Source organism: Erithacus rubecula, assembly GCF_903797595.1.
Source record: "Erithacus rubecula genome assembly, chromosome: 2".
Lineage (NCBI taxonomy): Eukaryota > Metazoa > Chordata > Aves > Passeriformes > Muscicapidae > Erithacus > Erithacus rubecula.
Window position 1 is genome coordinate 77,418,728 of NC_136685.1, and position 22,453 is coordinate 77,441,180.

At 37.2% G+C, this 22,453-nt stretch overlaps 1 protein-coding gene across 7 annotated transcripts in view; it reads right to left on the minus strand.

Annotated features, from left to right (window-relative positions):
- Positions 1-1,417: 1,417 nt before the first annotated feature.
- CNST (consortin, connexin sorting protein) overlaps positions 1,418-22,453 on the minus strand; it is a 45,774-nt gene continuing 24,738 nt past the window's right edge. For all 7 annotated transcript variants that reach the window (XM_079327465.1, XM_079327464.1, XM_079327462.1 and 4 more), the window contains 7 exons: positions 21,099-21,185; positions 20,541-20,655; positions 18,533-18,554; positions 18,263-18,359; positions 12,403-13,274; positions 4,939-5,074; positions 1,418-3,331 (listed from right to left, as the gene is read on the minus strand). In XM_079327465.1, the coding sequence (XP_079183591.1) occupies positions 3,126-3,331; positions 4,939-5,074; positions 12,403-13,274; positions 18,263-18,359; positions 18,533-18,554; positions 20,541-20,655; positions 21,099-21,185 (1,535 nt within the window). In that variant the 3' untranslated portion in view covers positions 1,418-3,125. The remainder of the gene's footprint in view (positions 3,332-4,938; positions 5,075-12,402; positions 13,275-18,262; positions 18,360-18,532; positions 18,555-20,540; positions 20,656-21,098; positions 21,186-22,453) is intronic.

Below are 22,453 nucleotides of genomic sequence, written 5' to 3' on the forward strand. Positions count from 1 at the left end.
CAGAATACATAAAAAGTTACACACAAAAGGCTTTAAAATGCACCAAGCATGTGTGTGAAGGGGAAGCCTTTCCCCACTGTTTTCTTCCTCCTGAAAGAATCTTAGCTGTTGCTTGGTATTATTTTACCTCAAACACTCAGATGAGCAATAACTGTTCAAATCCACTATTTCTTTTTGCTTTGATTTACCTGTCTGTAAGATCCTAACCCCTCAGGTCACCCAGCTGGAAGCAATATACAGAACACATAGGAAGGCCAACATCAGGCCTTACCTGCACACTCTTTGGAGCTCCAGCATAAAGCAAATTTTGTTCTGTTGATAGCTGCAAGCTTGATAATGTACTACAGACCATGCAAACCAATTGCACTGATAGAATTGTCACACGAAGCAACAATCTGCTTCTCATAAAGGAATGCCAACAGAAATTGGATCCAGATTTGAACCCTTGGTTGCAACTGAGGAGCTGGACAGCCTGTGCACACGTGCCCCTTCTGCCCCCTCAAATCCTGGGAGACTTTGCAGGGGTGGTACCTTGGCATAGCTTGGGAGGGTGAAGAGCTGCCCCAAGTCACAGGTGTAGGTGTGTCTGGGTTACAGAGAATGTCTGGCTGCTCACTGCTCAGTGGGTGCGTGCTGGTGAAGTGCTGCCCGACCTCCTCCTGACCTCGTAGGCACCTCTGCTGACACCTGTGAGTCTTTGCACCAGGAACATACCAGGATTTGGACCATTGATTTGAAACTGAAATACTCATAAAAAATTGCTCTGACTTTAAATAAAATAATTGTTTTAAAATAGTTTTAATTAAATGAACCTACAAGTCGTGGATCTTTGATATCCATGTCTGATATACTTTTGAATAAATAGATCTATAAATACCTCTTGATCTTTTTGGTGATGAAGTGCAAAAAGTTAAACATTTTTTTTTTTAAGCTGAAATGAACAGTTGTCTCTTTAAGAATAAACTTAATATCCAGAAACACTCAATGCAAAGTTACAGAAACTCAAAATATATTCTAACTACACAGTCACTATAAATACATACTTTAACTGAAAGCATGCTTTTTAATTACTCTGAGAGTAAATTGCCAAAAAAGAAAATTAAGCTTCTCTTTAAAAGAAAAACTAAATAAATAAACAAACAAACCCAGAATTCCAATAATAAACTGAACCAGCAGTAACACTTTCAAATACAAGTGTCTTTCCCTTTCTCCTTTACAGTAGCCCAGTAATATGATACTTTTGAGGACAACAAACAAACAAACAATGAACCCCCAAACTACCAATCTCAAGTTTCATTCTAAAAGCCAAAGTTTTCATTAATTTGGGCATTTGAAATTTGCTAGTTTAGTATGAAGCTGCACATGAGGCTCCCCAGGGTATAAATAAACTAAGCCTCCACAGTGAAAACCAAAAGAGAAATCATACATGCAGTTTATTCTAGAAAAAACATGATTTTAACTTTCACTTTAAAAACCTGTTAAGTGTAACAGTGCATTAGGAACAATCAAGCTCACTGGAGGGACAATTTGCTTGCAAATGTCAGAAAGCATGATCTTTAATGTTATAATTCTCAGCAGTATCTCAAAGATTTCACTTCAAAGCTTTTTACAAAATAATATCCTAAACCTGAACACACTGCATCATACAAGGTTAGTAAGCAGAAAATCACAGAGTGGAGTGAAGTGGACCCCTCAAAAATGTTGTTTCCTGAGGTGTAAAGGAATCATTTCACACTCACACCATCAGCAGGGCTGGACCATTGTGCTCTGTGCAAGAACAGCTGCCACATCTTGACCAGAGTGTGGCCCAAAGGCCTGTGTATCTAATTCTCACCTTCACTGTCCTATCAGTGTTTCTCACCACCACACAGGGAGGGCTGAGCACCAAGTGATAGAAATACCCATTGAAAATTACTCTTTGTACTGATCTAAATTTGTCTGTAAAGCTGATAGAACAGATTTTACAACACAGGTCTCAGAACCGCAGGGCAAATAAATGCAAATGTGCTTTATCAGCTGGAAGAAGTGCCCTGGAATACTGTCAGGCTGTGGATCTGCAGTGAACCCCTGAACCTCTTCTGTGGGATCAGTCCCACTTTACATAACTTTCACTCACTGACAGAGGCTGCAGCCACAGAGTTCCCTGATCCTGTGCACTCATTTGGGATGAATCAGACACGAGCCCTAATTCCAATAAATATTCATAGACAAAGGCAAGGATCATTATTCCCCATTTATGGAGGAGAAACTGAGGCACAAAGTGATTACTCCAAGTCAGTGACATAGCTGGAGGAGAACTCAGTTAGCCCCACACCTGCTACCAGGTGCTTTAAAATGGGCCAAAGCCACTTGATTATTTAATATGAATAATTTACGAAACATCTCTTGTTTCTGTGTTTAGTGAGACCAGTGATTTCTTTTTTAACCTTCCATTTCTAAAACAACCCACATGATACTGCAAGTAAAGGTCCAAGAAATTTAGTGAAATCTGCCAGCAGATTTATCCCATTTATGATATTCACTGCAAGCTATAAGATACAGGGTCAGCCTGGTAATCACCAAATGAGGGCTCCACAAATGCCACCCCACTCTCTCACTCCACCCAAATAATTACATGGCTCACCAGGAGAAATAAAATGGATAAAAACATTAAGACTTAGGAAAAAAAAATAATGTTTCCATAAAACAGAGACTTATTGCATGATAGCTGGAGGCAACACCTTTGCACAAACAGCTGTAAATTAAAGCTGTCCTTTTACTAAGCTTCCAGAGATTGCTTACACAATGTGTGGCAATGGGAGAGAATACAGAAGACAGTTAATTTTCTTCCTTCTTCTTTGCTTGCTCATGTGGATGAAAAGCTACTTGTCTACTCTTAAAAGGATGAAGATAGCAACTCTTTATGCTCCCATACCACTCTGCTACAGTTGTGAACAGATGTGAACATTTTGCCACCTGATTGCTAAACTAAATTTTTCTTGATTTCTAAGTAAATGTGAAAGTATATAATGAAATACACATCACCTGCAGGTGGCAAGTGTTAGAGAACTTGAAATCACAATTTTGTTCTACTCTCTCCAGTAACCACTGGTGAGCTCTCAATGTGCTGTGTCCACTCCTTTCAGCTATGAGAAGGCTATCCAGTGTTTGAGCTCTTCCACACGCTGCAGTATCTGTGTATAATAGAAATCCATGTTGGCTGCAAATTCAGTACACACAGGGGATTCCATGTCACCAAAGGTGCAGTACAGTGCAGTTCCTCCAATGCTAAGGAAAACAGTTGCTATGCACAGCAGGATCAGCAAAATACAGGAGCCACCAGACACTTCATCTGTAAGTAAAAGCAGAAAAGGTAAAAAAGATGCTATGCAAAGCAATAGAAATGCATGTGAGAAAACCTGAGATAGGTTTGGATCATGGGTCAGGAGATAAACACTTAATAATGCTCACCATACCAAAGCCACCACAATACATACAAGTCTTTTCAGAAACCTAAATAATTACACTGCTTCATTTCTGCAGCCTGTGTACCTGTCCTTGCAGAGATCATTTGTGGAGTCATTTCATGCAGAAGCAAAAATACACTTACCTGTGAGATTGGCCACAACCAAAGCTGTCCTTCATGGAATAGTTGAAATGAAACAAAGGCTTTGAAATGAAACCAAATGGAAACATTCTTGCTTTGTTTGTAATGACACTGACTGCACTACAATAAACTGCTTGTGATAACTCACATTTTGACTATAGACACAAAACCTTCAGTGTAGGCTAATGTGAGGGGTTATTTTACATCCCAGTTATTCTCTGCTATTTTCTGGATGATTGTTTATTCCAGAGTAGGAGCAATGCAGAGGTTGCAGAGGTGCTGCTACATCCTCACAACCTCACTTGTCCTTGCTAGTCTGTATACATGAACAACATCTGCATCTTCTGTCAGACTGATGTGGCTCTAAGAAAATTTCTGTGCTCCCTTCACTCTACACCAGGGAGAAGAAATGGTGTAAAAAGAAACATTCAAGTGAATTTTTTTTGGTGTGTATTTGAAATAAAATTTAAAGCAATAATTGCAATATAAAACAACTCTCATTTTGAATCAGTAAATCCTTGGGGAAAAATAATAGAAAAAAACTCTAATTGGAATTTTAAATAAAACTTTAATACTTTAAAAATAGTTTCAAGAAAAAGATGGGATAGGGTCTCTTTTTTGGCCATGAATGATTGAGATATGCTAACACACTTTTAAGAATTAATTTATACCACTTAGTGGCTGGCATATACAGTAGATAGCACTTTCTATATCACTGGCAATCAGAAGTATCTTTCTTAATATCTCATCAGTTTGAATAAAAGAGACTCTAAACTCCAAAAAAAGGCATAACAGAATAACATACTGTGTTTCTCATAAGGCTATTTAGCCCATCAAAAAGACAGTAAGGTGTAAACCCAGATTTAATGACAGCTAGCAAATATGTATGGATGTTAAATCCTAATGCAAGGTTAAAATCTGACACTATCTAATCCCATGGTCTAGAAAGCATTGGAAGTGTACCCATGGACAAAGCACAACAGACTTGTTTCTTTTGCATCCCTCTATCTACACAGTAAATGGATTCAGGAAGAAAGCCTACACCTCTAAGCAATGAACATTAATGAAAGGACATCAATTATCTGTCACTTGTAAATCATTCAGCCAGAGGAAAAAAGCAGTGACTTCATTCTCAACAAGCTTTAAAACACAAGTGTGGTCATTGTATCCTGTAGTCTTGTTACCTAAACCTGGTATGGATTAACAATCTTTGATCAATCACCTTTACCTACTAAGTTTAAAAAAACCAAGAGAGTATGTTCAATAAATGCCTGCTCTGCTGTTGTGAACAAAAAGATCAACAATATCTGCACCTCAAGAGCATAACCCATGAATTAATAGCTTTAAACTACCTTGATCCAACGTGTCTTCCATTTCTTGGAATCTCACTCTTCTCTTTGTTTGCCTTTGCTGGACTTGAGCAATTGCTTTTCCATCCCTCTCATCTCTCTTCTTTAGTATAGACACCAGTCCTTCCACTGGGGTAATCTATCATGAAAGTCAGCAAGTGGCACAAGAAATGTTAAACAGAGCTCATGCTTCGATTTCTCACAATGATTCAGGGAGGAAACAAGCTAAACAGTTAATAGTTTATTTTTCTTAAACAATGCAGCACTTGTGAAACCTTCTTGAAGACATCAAGTCCTGAACAGACAAGACAGCTACAGTATCATTCTGCTGCTTGCTGACACTGCTTGCCCTTGATTGTTATAAAAGTTAAATACACACACGTTTTCTGCTTGGATCGTACGTTGTGTTCCTTTGTAAGCTCACATGGGCAGGGGCAGTGGTGAGGCGGATTTGTGTCAAAATCACTGTCATCAGGGGGCAATAAGAAGTCAATGACACACTGCTGCTGCCTCTCCAAAGATATAATCCTGCAGAGACCATCAAATACTTATTGTGGGATTAATTTTCCAGCACTGCAATTGGCTCCCCAGGGGAGACAAGCAGCTACAACAGTGCTACGAAACCAGAGGGAACACCAGGGAAAAAGAAGCTTCAGTGCTCTGGATAGATTCCCGCCCCACATTGAAATAAGCTCTCTGAAGCAGCAACTCAAAAGTCCTTCCCTACAGACTGGTCACCCAAACAGTTTGCACAAACAGCAATATGGTCAACAAATCAATAAACCACAACTTCTCTTTCATTTGCTAAAGCATTTGGATTAGTTAGAAAAATATATGCTAAGTAAACCATACTGGGTTGGCTGAGCAGTGTGTTAACTTCCTAGTTACTAATGAAATGAAAGTAGGTGAAGTATCAGGAGAAAAATGCTTTCCTAAGCAAGTAGTTCCTGATGTGCTAGAAATAAACAGAAATTGAAGTATAAAGTATGTTTAAAATTGCCCTTTTTTTTACCTTGTGAGCATCCTTGCCTCAAAAAAAAGATGTAATTAATTCTTCCTGGATCTTAGTAGGACTTTAAAAAACCTAATTCTGTAGATTAGCAGTAACATTTGTTAAACTGAAAAGTAATATGTATACATTTGTGTTGCAGATAAAACATATCACATTTACAACTGAATTTACAACTCATCTACTAGACAACCCCAAAGGCCTCTTATTTTCACAAAAACTCAAAAAACTCCAACTTTCCAAGAAACACTGCAGTTGCAGACAACGGACTGATAACATAAATCAGAAATGCAACATAAAAAATTGTTTGCACTGCATTTCCAAGAGCTGTAGAGAAACAGAAAACAAACAACTTGATGTCCTTAAGCTTGCCTCATGCCAGAGCTTATGTAACACACGGATGTGTGCTGTAGTCAGGGGGACGGTGCAGAGCACACAGAGAGACACAGGCACAAGCCAACAGGCACTGGAGCAGCTTTGGCTCTGCAACACTTCACTGACAAATGTGGCAACTGCACTTGCAGGTCTCTGGTCTGGCAGTATTTTACAGCCCTCAAATGGACAAATAACTTTACCCAGGACAACTCAGAGGATAAAACTGATCTCTGCCACACTTTTCATACTCACTTTGCTTTTTGTTTATCTGCTCAAGAGCTTGAATGTATTATGTGCATTGTATTAACAATGCAAGGAAGTACTTGGAAAGTAGTGAAAGTGTGGAGGCAGAGGAAATAAATTGTTTAAGTTAACATGCAGAGGAGCAGTAGTTGGCACAAATGATCCAGAAATAAGTCTGCAAGTGTCTCATCACAACAAATGAGTGCACTGAGGTGCAGCTTCTACTGGTAATGTTAAATTAGCCTTGCAAAACTGCCACAATAATTTAACAGGCCAACAGAAAAATCTACACTTATGTTTCTTTGTTGTGACAAGGAAGGGGGATTATGTAGGAGTGCTTTAATTTGACTTATTTATTTGGAAGGGTGGAGATGAAATGATATCCTTTAGTAGAGTAGATTATTTTAAGCTTCTGCTTACAGCATTGCTTTCATAAAGAGGATCAATGGCTCCTCCCACACCACCCACACAGCAGGCTGCCTGTGCCTGGCATGATTATTCCCAAGTAGCTTGGACAAGGTGGGAATGTCACCCAGAGATGGCAGGGCATTCCTGCCAGCCTGCCCTAAGGTTAGAAATGGTGGTCTGTTCTGCAAGTCACATTGCAACCTGAGCCACTTCATTCTGTCTGTTGGCTCTTGGTAGTTTCTGAATGACTTAGTCACAAACTCGCTTCTTCTCCAAGCTTAAAACCAGAGGGCTATCCTTGACAGGATTATGTGGAAATGTGCTTCAGTAATTACAGTTACATAAAAGGCTTTCAGGAGGAAAGTCTTGCTACAATGAGGCTCATTTACTTTCCCCGTCAGCCTACATGACTACATTTCAGGATTTATTTTAAATGTATAAAGAACTAATTTGATGTAGCACAGGTTTCTCTATTTTGAACATCTTTTGCTTAACAAGAGAGAGAAAGTGCTTTTGATTTTGCAATAAAAATCAGTGTGACTAGCATTACTTCCCTATCCCAACAAAAGCCATAAACTGTATTTTGAAAAATGGCCCTTTTACATGACATGTAATTCAAACCTAGAATAGAATCATAGAATATGTTGAGTTGGAAGGGACCCACAAGGATCATTGATTCCAACTCCTGGCCCTGCACAGGGCACCCCAAGAGTCACCATGTGCCTCAGAGCATTGTCCAAACGCTTCTGGAACTCTGTCAGGCTGGTGCTGTGACCCCTTCCCTGGGGAGCTGTTCCAGTGCCCAAACACCCTATGGGTGATGAACCTTTCCCTAATACCCAACCTAAACCTCTCCTGACTGAGCTCCATAGCATGACTATACTTCATCTGCCATACTTCATCTGCCTTTGAATTTTACGAGTTATGCACTTAAGGTTTTTTGTATTTGTCTTGAATAGACAAAGTGATTATATTAGATCCATCTCCCACTAATTAAACATTCAAGGAGAAGGATTTAGGTGCCACACAAGATGAAGTTTTACATCCCACTCTTTAGGAGGCAGGAGGAATTTAAAAAGGCAGAATATATTATTTAAATTGGAAGTTAACAAGGGAGCTGTGGTTAATGCAGTTGACCACAAGTCCAACAGAAGCTTGACTTGAACCACAGGCAGAAAAATACAGGCTTGCACCAAACTGCATGCAAACAGCTCTTACATGAAAGAGCTGTATGAAGGGCCCTATTGAAATGTCAGATATTTTCTTAGTTCTATGCTGGATAATTAAAAAAAGATGGTCTTGGAGCATCTGTGTAACTGAGCTTACTCAGCTCTGCTGGCCTTCACAAATCTTTTGACTGCAGCTTTTACAGTCCCTGTACAGGAACTGAAAGTGGCATGCAGGCCACTGTGTGGTGGCGTTTGCACCAACACTCAAATAGGAAAGTGGCAATGGCTGCTGGTTAATTGAAACTCTGTTAAATAAAGCTTTTCTCCTGCCCCTACTGCAATAGAAAGTGAATCTGCTTCAAGCAAAAGTGTCACACTTTTCAGATAAATTTTAATAAGGTTGCAAAATCAGAAGAAATGAACTCTAATTATAAAATACCTGTCCCTTCTGTGTTTAAACAGCATTTAGTAATAAAATATCAAAAAGCTTCTTACATTGTGCTTATTTTTAAGAAATATGATATGTATGTTAGATTTATAAACATACCAGACAAAAATATGAAAATAAAGCCTTGCAATTCAAGTTCCTAGAGAAAACATTGAAATTGACAATTAGAATTAGTAGTAGCATATAGACATAAACAAAAACCCCAAAATGGGGGCACTACAAATTGGGAACTAGGAAGAAAAGCTCATTGTATGAAGTAGTTTGGTCTGAATGCAGAAAACTAGTCAAGAAGGTTTATGTATTCTTCTATGGGCTGTAGTCCTTATTCAGTTGCTTAGCAGAGGACTGTAATTTTATTCCAAGCAATACCAGATTTTTTTAAAGCAGTAGTCCCTGAAATTATAAAACCCAAGACTGCCCTGTGTTATAATAAAAGCAGCAGACAAACCCCTTTGCTAATAAAATACCTTAGATAAGTGAGTAATTTGAGTTTGAAAAAGAGCTAACTCAGCAGATTAAGTATTCACACCACAGCTACAGACAGTAACTATTTTTCCTGCTGATACATTTGCCATGCAAGTACCTGAGCTCCTTTATACAGCAACAAATACCTCAGACACCCTGTAAGCACTTCACAAGGAAGTGTAGCTTTTACAAACTCAGAGCTACAGGACCCAAGCCATACAAGAGAACAGAGGATCCAAAACATTGCCTCCAAACCTAGTGGAGACTTCATTTCTTGGTATACAAACTGCCATTCAAAAGCTTTATTTTTCAGTAGACAGTCTCATTATCTTTGCTTTCTAAAAAGAATTTCCCAATTATAATTTTCTAATAAGGAAAAACTTTAAGATTTTACTCACTTCCCTAACTGTCTCACATAAAAAGTTTATGCTATTACCTTTTATTTTATATAGCAAAATGCAACTTCAGTGAGGTTACAATTTGTTTTGCTGCTGGTGTGTCATTTCATTCTCATAAAAATGACAGCAAAGATATTTAAGAAGAGCTATATATTTCTAGTATTTGTTGTTGCCATCTTCTGACTGTTTTTCAAAGCTCTTTGTTAGCTGTACAAATCTTGTTTCTATAAAATGACTGTGGTTTTCCATCATTTGCATGTTGTTGTACATGGTTTGTACTAGTGAAAAAATATCCATTGCAATACATGTACAATACAAAAACTACTATTTCAGTTTTGCAACTATTGAAATCCAGAGTCAGAATCTGGTGAATTTTCACTCTTGTAATTAGTTATTGTAAATGATAAACTAAAAGGAAGTGACAAAGTATCTAAATTAGAAAACTGCATGAGATGATTCTTGGATCTCAAGATGGAGCCAACTAACTGTAAATACATAAACAAGTATTTACCTTTCCCCATTTTCAACAAATTGTGATCACATGATAATTGAGGAACGTTAATGAAATTTTATCTTACCACATAGTTTTTGTCCCCAGATTATTTCAAAATCATCTTTACTTCCACCTTCCATTCTAATTTGTTTGTGGCAGCTCTGTAAGCACTTACTTCATGACAACTTTTATCAGTCAAATTGATTATTTTTGCTTTTTTGCTGCCATATTGGTACATTTTGTGTGATTCATTTCATTTCACTCATGTGGCTATCAATGGATTTTCTAGATACCCCATTAACAACCAGTGTATGAAAATATTGTTGTCCTCTTTGGTTGCCATAGCCTGAACAATGCAATTTCAAAGCCTTCAAGAGGACAAGAAAGGAAGAAGTGTTACAGCTGGGGACAAAGATGTCTGTCTGCTTGTCAGAACTTCAGTGCAATCTTATTTTAGCACTAAAACAGAATCAATGAACCCAAGTTAACAATGCTGCTTTCTCAGGGGTGCCAAACTCTTTAAAATGTGTCTTCCAAGAAAGCTGTGGATGCTCACCACTTCTGAAAAACAGCCCCTAGGCTACTGATGGGTGGTAAGATTAACTGGAACAACATCCCATAAGTGTATAATGAAACAATACAAGCTGGTGTGCTGTCCTTAACTCACCCTCTGGCACCTAGAAACCTCAAGTATTGTGAAACAACCCCAGATACTGCACATTACAGATTTTAATTGCTACTGACTTCCATTTGAGCCCCCTGCCTCACACAAAACTCAGGCATCTTGCTAAGAATGATTCAAGTGGACTCTCACCAATGCAGCCAACATGATGCTGTATATGGCCAGAAAAAGTACTATGGAAAAACTCAAAGTACTTTTTCCTCAGCAGACACTCAACTCTGCCATCAGAGTACTGGCAGTCCCAGCATCAGCAGAGCAAACTGGAATTGAAATTACATGCCCTGTACAGCATCATCATCAGGCACAGGGACAATCAATACAAGCATATTTTTTCTAACAGTATCAATATGCTGCTTCCTATCCCATCCTCTGAAACACAAATGGCACAAACAGAACTACTTAAAAATAGATGCTGTTGGATTAATTTAGACTTCATCTATGTGAAACAGAACAGTACTCTTCTGCTAAAATGCAGAACTTTCAGTGGGCTCAAAAGAAATTTAATGTTGAGGGATGATACTTAAATTATTATTTTGTTATACATGTATATAGGCTTAGCACAGACTGTCAACAAAATGCTCTTTTTTAAAACCACCCTCTGAGTGAACACAAGCCAATGGACTCAGTTGAAAATTTGGGATACATGTATTAACATGTATGTGTGTTTCCACATCTCCATTCCAGTCCTGGTACGTGGCACACTGCCTGAGAGCCCAGAAAAAGACAAGAGGCATGATCTTGGAAAGGTGGTAAGAAACTGTTAAGGTGGGGAGAGAAACAAAAATGCTCTCTTTTCTGTTCTGGAGACTTTACAAAACATATAATAACTTCAGCACTGATCTCCACTATTTAGTTCCCTGCTTGGCCACTGTCCTTGAGCAGTTGTGGGGGTTCTTGGTCTCTGTGCATTAGCTTCATCTATAGAGAAGTACTGTAACTTTATTGCCAAGGGGATAGTCTATTGTTAAAGATCTTAGAAATAGAGATGAACTAAGAAGATACATTTATACAAGTCTTCCCCCTCCAGCATCTGAAATAACATCATTTCACAATACACTCATTCTTTCATTTAAAAAAAAAAAAGCTCTTAAGGTCCCATAGATGCAAATGTAGCAAAACCAAAAGACAAATAAAGCAAAGATGTCGTCATTACACTGTCCAAAAAAGTCCCAAAGCAATAAATCTTCTCTATTTTCAGAAGAGCAATTTAGCTTATGAAGCACTCACCCTTCTTACAGGCCTATCAGCAGTGCTTAAGGAAGGTGGATTCAGGGTTAGAAGCTCTTTCTTAGCTTGGGTTGAACAAATCTGCCTAAATTTCACAAAATTAGAAGCCCATTCATTCATATACAGAATTTATATATACAGCTCTCACCTCTATGGAATAAGCACAAAAAGCAAACTTTTTTCTATGCATAGAAATGAATGATGGTACATCACAGGCAATATGTAGATCTCTGACACAAAATTAGATTAACAGGATTGTGAGAACATCTCTTAATAGACTATCTGAATTAAAAAAAAATTAAAACCCCCCCAGGTATCATATATAAGATCAATCTTATTTTTGAAACACAGTGCACTGCTGGTCAAGAAGGAGACAGAGAGGCAAAATGAAACTTTTTTTCTGAGTAACTCAGAAAATTAAACAGGTATAAATTTCATATCTGAAAAAATGATACATAAATGAATATTTAACACATTTTGAAGTTGGCAATATATAAAATATTTTCACGGAGATAAACATGAAAGATTTTATAGGATTCATAATATTTACCTCAGTAATCTCTATCCTTCTTGTAAGTTCATCAAGAGAAGAAAAGCTGTCATCTAGTGATAAAGCTTCCAGGGAGTTATAAGATGCTCGTTCAGATGAAATATCTGGGAGAGTGTCAAAGTCCTCTTGGTTTGCTAAGTTTGCAGATTCTTCAGTGTCTATTATGTTACCATTCAAAAATCTCAGAAATAAATCTTCTTGTTCGTTATTGATCTTCTCCTCCTGTCCTGCTGCTCTCTGTATTTCCTTGGACACCTGTGAATGGGCAGTACTCTCGTGCTCACACTCTTTATTACACCCAGAGCATTCATCTGATACAGTTCTGTCCCATGAAGACTGTTCATCATCATCATCATCAGGCTGTATCTCTTGCTGCTTCAAATCACTGTTTCCAAGCTGGCCACAAGCAACTTTTGAAGACCCAGCAGCATGTTTTGATCTAAGCAGATTTCTATCAGCTGGCACATCTTCATGAGAAGGAACCAAATCAGTAGGCATATAATCAGCATCTGTTGAAGCCAAAGCATCTACCATTGGCTCAAGAGGGAGTTTTGCTCCAGGCTCCCCAGCCCCTTCTATTTTTGCTGCATCCTTGGAGAGCTGTCTTTCCCTCAGCTGCAGACTGTTATCTTTACCAGCATCCCCAGATGATAAACAGCCCGAGGAAGGCCTGCCCACTGTCCCTGTGGACTGGGTGTGTGGCTCCAGTGCTGATCCAGCACTGCAGTGCTGCTCCTCCATGTGGTCCTTTCCTGCAGCTACCCGAAGCCTTGCTGCCTCTCTCTGTCTCTCAGTCTTGTTCTCACCTGGGCAAACAGCGCTCAGCTGTTTATCTTCTTTCTTTGGTCCAGCGCCAGCGCAAGTTTCAGTACCTAAGTGCAGTAGGAAAAACAGTTCCAGAGTTTTTAAATGATTCAAAGCATCAGCCCAGGGGGGAAAGAGTATACTGTGATTTGATAACATTGTAACCTAATGCTTCAAAATGCTCTCCCATAAAGGGCAGGCATTTTATGCTCCGGTCAGGATAACTTTTGTTAGTAGTCTCTGACTCCTGAATTGGGACAAAAAATAGTATTTGCACACATTCTTGCAGGTGAAGCACATGATTCAGTGCCCTTCTGAAAAAAGCTACTCCCAATATGTAAGCAGATATCTTTCTTAACAGTCACTTTTCTTCTAATGGATATTTTACATGAGTCATCTCACAGAGGCCTGGAGTTCAAGCAAATGCACTTAATTACAGAAAACTGCATCTTGATGCCAGTGTATCTATCACCTAGGGAGATATATGCATTTCCTTTAAAGAAGGTGAAATCATACAATTTAATACATTTTAAATTTGCCATCTTTAGCTCCTTTGGTTAACATTAAACTAAAGAGAAATTACATTTCCCATAAATGAACAGCATAAAAAGACGCTGCTTTTTGGATCATTATTAAAAATATTATTTGGATCATATTAAAAATACAATCTGATGCAATTTATTTCTGTCTTCATATTTTCAACACATATAAGAATTATTTTTTCTTATCTGAAATTTCACAGACACACAAGAGGTTCTACATAGGTTGGGAATTCACCTGCTGTTGGCATGATCTGCTGATGAAGGAGTAGATGGTTAGCCCAAGTTGTCTATGAAATTATTAGATATTTACCATTACAAGAAAGCCAAAACTCTGTTTTTAGGCTTAAAAAGAGAGAAAGGGGCTGTCAAGAATTAAAATATCAAAGTAAGCTAGCCATGACAGAAAGTACCTTTTATTCTATACTTGTTAAAAACTAAGTTAAGACTATGTTATAATAGGACTACTGTTGCAGTAATAGTAATAACCTCAATCAACAAATTGATAACTTTAGAAAACACTTATTTGTATTTTTTGGCCACAGTAAAGAGCAGAAAGGTCTTATGAACAGATTAATAAAGATATCAAAAAATGCCCTTCTTAACTGAGTTCTCTATGCCATTTTTATTCTTTCTCACCTGTTAAAACCTCTCTTAAAATATGAGCCATTTCCTAAACTTGTTACACAAAACAGTCACATTCATTAAAATAAGCATTTGCATTAATTCATTGTACTCAACTATTTTATTAAATTCCAAACTATCCCCCTTTTAATGGACATTGAAATGCAAGGTAGCACAGAAAAGACTTGAAAATTGAAAAAGATAATATCCAAGCAAATCAGAATGTGGAAAAAATATCAGAATGACATTAACAGAAAGAAAGAGTACAAGGAACCTAACTTCTGTAAAACACTGAAAGAATAGGTGTGAGACGGAGACTTTTTAAAAACTAGACGTAGATGAGTAGATAGCTCAAGGGATTTGTAATGAGATACTGAGCCCTTCACATACAGGTCAGGAGTTCAAACACAGCCTGGATTATTGGTACAAGATTTTATTACCATCTGTCAATTTTTGCTAGTGGATACATCCACATCACAACAGGCATCTTTGTTGGCAGCCCCAACAGCAGCAAAGATTAAATGGAATCGGAAATTAAATCAGATTCTTTACTGTGAAAGGTGTCCCTTGAGCTCAGGGCACTGTTCCTAAGAAAGTAATAAATGATCCTAGCACTGTTATCTAACCACAGATGTACAAGAATTGGGATGCAGTGATCATTCACATCAGGTTTTCAGCAGTGTTCAGTATTTACAACTACTTCAGGGAACCCTTGCCCACTACAGACTGAAGGCAAGTTAAGACAAATACTTGAAGACTTAATTAGAAAAGATGCCTTTGCCTACATTAAGTTAATCCCTACCTGGGGCATCAATTCTTACCTGACTAACAGAACTACAACCAAGTGTCTACTGAAAAAATTTTAGTAACAAAGCACTTGAGGTAATTTTAAAAATTGTTTCTTTTCCCCCTAACAGAGTTGCACTAGAATCCATACTTGGTTTGCTCATCACAGAAACCTGCAGGCACCACTTGATACTGTTAATCCAAGACAGCCTAGCAGACAGAGTACTGATCTACAGTAATCTACCAATGGAGAATTCACACTTCTCCATCCTTGTCCTTCTCCCCAGTTAAAAGCAAATCCCATAGGACCTAAAAGAAAATATGGTATAAAGCATTCCTCCCCATCCTGGAAACGAGTCTAAACATTATGTTACATATGTACATGCTGCAAACTTATGCTAAGGGTTTTCTTAAATTCAGTATTTCATTAGGAAGGTTTTCATGAAACACATTAATTTATCTTTAGTTAACACTAAGGCTATTAGGTTTCTGCTTTCACTCAGAAACTGAAGAAATTAATGGGTAAAGGATGTATCAAATCTCATCTTTTAATATACACACACAGTATTAAGGACCAAATTCTCTCTGTTGGTAAATTCAGAGTGAAAACCTGCCAGAAAGTAAAATGTAATAGAACAGACCATTCGCAACCCTTGCTCAGAAGGGCAGAAAACTAATTAGGTACTGTCCCAGGAATCTTGACTGGATGACTTCTTATAAAGCTTTTTGTTGGTCTCTGTAGCCCCAGGAGAGAGGAATGTGAATTCTTAGGATCAACTGCCTACAGAGACTCATGTGTTTCCATATACCTTAGCAGATAAATTGAATAATTTTTGCTTCAGATTACCAGGGAAGTTTGATTTTACTTCAAAGATGCTACTATAGTGCAGTGCAACTTTCTCTACAATTGTAATATAGATATTGCTACAATGCATTTTATGTATTCTTACTGATAACTGCTACATAAATTATTATTAAATATGAATCCATATGAAGTCCAGGTCTCAAAACACTTGAGAGTTTCCTTTTCCTGTCTTACTGTAAGTCAGACTTCTATTACAAGCAGCTAAATGAGTTAAGTAGTTCTTCCTGTGGTTTGGCAGATACATGTATAAGAAAAGTAAAACTTTACATGTTTACTTCTCATTTTTCATTTCATTTCATTTTTCTTTTTTTTGTAGAGAAAAAAAAGCCCCACACCTAAAAAGCAGAAGTCAAGCATTCTAAGTTTTCAGTGAGAAGGGCCATGCATTTAGGCTACTGCTTTTCAGCAGTAAAACAGGTAGAATATTAGGAACTGTATGTTTATTAAAATAAAGAATTCTGCTGGGGTTCAGGCAAAATCAAGAACCAGTCCCAAACAGCCATACTGCTTCTAGTCCTGAGGTGGGTCACTTGGGCACAGTTTGTTACCTGAATGCTATTTCAGATTATGAATCACCTTTGTCAATTTTCTGTACTGGTTCATACTGATGACTTCCCTACCCAAATCCTTCTAACTGCAACAAAACCCATTCATCCTCATGCTGCTGATGCACTGACACTGAAGGGCAGCAGAAGCTAATGACCACATGCTGCCTGAACAGCTGCTCACACTTGTCAGGGAGAGAATTCACTGCTTCCTCAAAATGCACTCATCTTGTGAAAAGCATTTTTAGCAAATCTCAAAGGGTTAGGGTGTTAGGGTGGAAATATTCCTATCTTTGTATTGAAAATATTTAGCACTGCTGAAAAATTCTCAGCAGAACTGCTTTTTATTGGATGATACAGCTCTATTAATTTACCAACATTTCACAGGAACCCAAAGATTTTGATGATATTTTGACAAGATTTACATTAAGAGAAAGGCATGAAAATATCAATTTGTGCCATTAATTCCTTCCACATTAAGTCAAGATGTTATACTAGAGTATTCCAACATTGTAACAAAATGCTCCTGAATTCAGAATGTTCAAATGTTCAGAAATTCTGCTCTCCAGAAAGCTTTTGTCCCCACTTGGAATAAAATCAGAGGGAACTCTGTCTATTTTTTTTCCATGGGAATTTCTAACCAGCCAAAAATATAAAGCACTGTGTTCTTTTGATCTGCTTTCTGAGCTGTAGAACATGTTTGTTCCATGTTTCTAATGCTTTATGTTTAGTTAGGTTACAAGAATAAAATGAGGAAAAGGCAGTAGAGGAGTCATGGTAAGACAGCAGGGAGGATCCACACATAGAGAACTGTGACTCTGTATCTTCATTAATTTCTGATTCTCCTGAATATGCTGGCTGATACACACTTGTAGGATAGTTTAGGTTCAAAGGGATCTCCTAGGATCAGTTCTCATCTTCTGAGGAATTCTAGCTGGTTTTGAGGAAAGGTGCTTAGCTTAAGCCAATTTTGGCAACCGAAATATGGCAAAATACCAAAAAATTTTTGCTCAGAGAGAGGAGAGATAAAGCACAGACTGGTTGTCTACCTATATACTTTCCCACTCTGTTCCCATTTTAACAATTCCTTAATTTGTAAATGTTTCATTAGAAACCAAAGTTTCTAACAGAATTCAAACAAAACGGCCACTGCCCCAAGGCAGAAAAAGGAAAATGAGGCTGACATAAAAGTATACACTGAAAGCAATTAACTGAATGTTTTCTCTTCAAGACCCCCCAAAGGCTTCATCATCTTCTGTGTTGCTTCAGAAAAATGCATCTCACAATCAGTACACTGCATGTAACTTAAAACAGTGACTGATACTGTTAACTATACTCCATTGCCACAATTCAGAATGTCTGTTGATCTAGTATATATTTGTATATATACAAATTATGCATTTTATCTTTAGTTTTATACAGTTTTCTAGCTTAAATAAGCTACTATAGATGCATGCACATTTAACACTTTTTTTTTACGGAGGTTATAATTACTTTACAATTATGAATATCAGTTACTAAGTAAAATTGCATTATTTATCCATTGTGCTGAGAACAAAAATCATCCACTGCATCTGTAATGATACAACAAATGCTGTAGCTTCAAATGAAATAGCTTCATTGTATTTATAGGAATATGTCATTACAATGTAATATTTAAAACAAATGTATGCACATGTACATACATACACACATACCTGATTTAAGAACAGTAGCTTCTCTTTCCTTTAAAGTTCTGGATTCCATTAACTGAGGTAAATGACTGCTTTCCCATATATTTTCTGCAGTTACTAGCTGTAAAATATGATAGTATTACCTGTAATTTTTGGAATTAAACAGGAATGCTGTGACTTTTTGAGACATTCAAACTTCAAAAAGCTTCTAAATTTGAAAGATTTTACCGAATATTTAAAATATATTTATTACCATTTTTTGACAAAGCAGAATTCAATTAAACAGCTGCTTACCTTATTTTTGGATGCCTGTGGCCTGCAGCAATAAAGGAAAAAAGAATAAATTAAACAAGCTAGTGACAACATTCTTCATAATAAATGTAAGTGAAATCTTAGAAACCTTTGCTCTGCTCTAATAAAATTAGCACAGAACTTTTCTTCCACTGTCAGCCTGCTAGCATAATTTCAAGCACACATCTGCACTTGCATGAACATCATCAGAAGACCTAACATTATTCCACCTAATTGAGGAAGCAGTCAGAAGAAAATTTACTACAACATATCAAGCAATGTACATTTCTGTAAAAGGTTATGCTCTGAAGAAAGTCTACCAATTTTAAAGATCATATAAGATCTTGATATCTAGTACTATTTAACATAGTGATCACTATAAAAGAGACTGAGGAATTAAACATCCTCCCCAAAAAACGTATTTCCCTCTCCACAGACTGGGACATTTTCAAGATTCTCTAATGTACAGCAGCTCCCACGGACTCCATTCAGATTCACAGGTGAATCAATGCTGCTCACAGCCAGTGTGACTTGCCAGCTGGATAGAGATTCATGCACAATGTGGTTTATCACACACAATCTGTCTTGCAGTCTTTCAGCAATGAAGATAAAACGTGGAGCATTTTATTTAAAGCTACTGAAAAAAAAACTGGAGAGACAAGGGAAGAGTACTGATGTTCATATTCTCCAATAAAAACTTCAAAAAGTTACATTGACTTTTAAATTGTACCATTTAAACTTCAAATAAGAGACACTCAAAACTATTTCTAAAGAGCAAACATGTCCAGTACGTAGCGGTAAAACTTGTGTATCAGAAAGTTACATTACTTTCAATTACAAAAGCAAAATGCTCACTTTTCCAAGACCTGCATCTATTAATTAAAAATTAAAGTGTAATTTTAATTAAAAAGTAAAACGAGTTTAAAGCCTAGGAAAAAAACCCTATACAAAACAATAGAAGCAAATAGGCTTTTGCCTAGAGAGGTTGACAACAGCAATAATATTAAATACAGAGCACTGATCACGGCAAATGAACACAAGCTTTAATTTTTATCAAATTGCAGGGTTTCTCAGAAGAGAGAATGATATTTCAAAACTGAAAAGAAGGAGAAAGCAGAGTTATTCTCAACAAGGTGACAAGCCAGGTGACACCAGGGAGGTGCTGCTCGTTGCAGCATATAAATCCCAGCAGACCTGAGCCTCAGCCCTTCTGTGGCTGGTGCAGTTGTGTGCAGGGGGCTGAGGCAGCTGCAGGGTTCAGGGCAACCTCTCAGCAGCTCCAGTGCTACACCTGCCCCGTCTTCCTCTGGGAATGCAGGAATGCCTTTCCAGGGGCTCCCTCCCAAAGGCAAGCAGAATACACATAAAAAATCCCTGCATGGGTTCTGGCTATCAGACAGGGTGTTTTCAAACGTTGGTACCAGACAAAGGTGCCATGAACTGAGATTTCACTGCTCAGAATACTTCACACTAGGAAAGTACAGAATCACTGCTTCAAGTAAATGTAACCTATATGAAATTAATAGAAGACAATGAGAACTACTTCAAGCATTTAGGAATTGTCCTAAAATGTGGAAATTTGGGAATAAAATTCTATAGGGTAGGTATGGCTGCTGAGGTCTGACATGCTGGACACCTGCATTTTGAAACAATTATTAAATCAGTAAGTATTAGACATTAGTTCTACAGTCTCTGTCTTCCTGAGTTAACACTATTCAGTTTTCCCTTTGGTTGAAATAATAAAACTCAAAAATTCAGTTCTGGAAAACTGATGATTTTCTAAAATGAGTTCAGATTTAGTCTTCATACATTCCTCAAACAATATTAAAACAATGTGAAAACGGATGGTAAAAATATTTTAGTTACATATCAGAAGGAACCACTACTCTATAACCAAATTCAAGTTGGTGATGAAACTTTTATTTTGACACTGGTTATTTTTAAACACCCATAATGGCAAGGAGACAACAGCTGCAGTAACAGAGGAGTAGCAATACTTTCTTATACTTACTGTTGATGTGAGGAGCAAACTCTAGTAAGCTCTTCCAGTTCTTGGCCACTCAGTTCTTTATCTGAATTCCTCGGTGCTGTAACTGGACTGGGAGCAGCTGTTTTCCATTTTCTTTCTAAATTAAAAATAACTTTTACTCAAGATACTGTTGAAGTAGCTTAATATAAAACAAATAGGTGAAACTAACTAATGGAAAAATATTGACAACTCTTCTGTGTATGTTCTACAGTCTCGTTTCAGACTATGGAGAACAGCATCCTATTCTTTTATTTTCATCACATCACCCTTACCAACCCTAACCCAAAAATAATCTTGAAAGAACTGTGGATCAAAGTCTTGATTAACAGAATAAAGAATTACAAACTATCTGCACCTTTATAATTAAATGTGTGCAAACAAATCCAAAGCAGGAATACTCTTCTTGTAACTATCTCAGAGAAATTCTGATATAAATGCTGCTTTTGCTATGTAACTTTTTTAGCCTGGAAATGTAACTCTATTACTTAGAGATACAAACTAAAGCTTTTCTTCTACCATATTAGTTTAGCTGGTACTCACCCCACTGTTCCTGTATGGAAGAAAGATTTGCAAGTAGCTGCTCATGATAAAGTCGTTCAAGCTGAATGAACTTCATGGCCTTCTCATCTGAATGGAAGGTTAAAGGCAAATGCACATATGTGGACATGGTATGACTTACTTACAACTGGCATCATGGTTGAAAGGGAAGCAATTATACACTGGAAATATGAAATAAGTGAATCAAAATTAATAATGTCTAGCATCCTGATTTCTGTGCAAGAAAAAAAACCAGCAGAAATGAAAATGGCAGGAAAGAATGAAAGTAAAGTAAGTTGAGAAACATTAAAAAAATGAAAATCCTGTTCTTTTCAGCAGCCTCTTCCCATGTGCCTGAAGCACAACAAAAGATTTTTCTGCAAAAGGAAATCCTGAAATGTTATCATGCTGATAACTTTTCCAAAAAAACAAAATCTCTGGGAGATGAAAAACAGAACAATGGCACAAATACCAGCCAATAAGCACAAATATATGCCAATAAGCATGACTAACTGAAAATATGGCTCCTTTCTACTGACCAGCTGGAGACAGTACTATAACAATTGATCCACCTTCAGCTTTTGAAAAATACCTGCCCCATTTTCAACCATTGCATACAACACTGACTGCTGAATTTACCTTCTGTCTTCCTGAAGATTTGCCCACATTTCTTCTATATGAAGAAAATATGCTTAGGGTTATCAATATGTTAACAAAGTACACTGATAATCACATATTTTACAATTGTCAGGACAATTCTAATTTCACCAAGACTGAATTATTAGTTGTGCTGTTTAAAGCTGTTTAACCAGCCATTAGAAATGTAATTCTACAATACAATGAGGATGTAAGTACAGTAGATGAGGCTCTCAGTAATACAGAAAAACCACTTTCCATTATTCATGCTAATTAAAATACTGGAGTAATTATTACAAAAACACAACCTATACTTGTTATTCTGGTTAGCCTCATGCAACAGCATGGATTATGAACAACAAGATTAATGGAAAGAATATTCTCTGTCTTCAGGAAATCTGTTATTAGAAAGAGAATTACAGATCACAGAGAGAGCCTTAGAGCATCACAGCAACAAACCCTGAATTATTGTTAATATGAGGTTGCACACTGGACGAATTAAAATGTCTGTCATGGATAATTAATACAGTGCAACATGATCAAGTAAGTTCTTTATTAACCTCAGGAAACTGATGGCTGGAGGTACAGTGGAGATATCCTTCATAAATATGTATTATATAGTGGTGTTGAATTCCACACATCAGGTGTGCATTGCATTAAAAAATATTTCCTTTGATCAGCTTTAAATAGAGCGCCTTTCAATTAAAGCAACTTAGATGAAA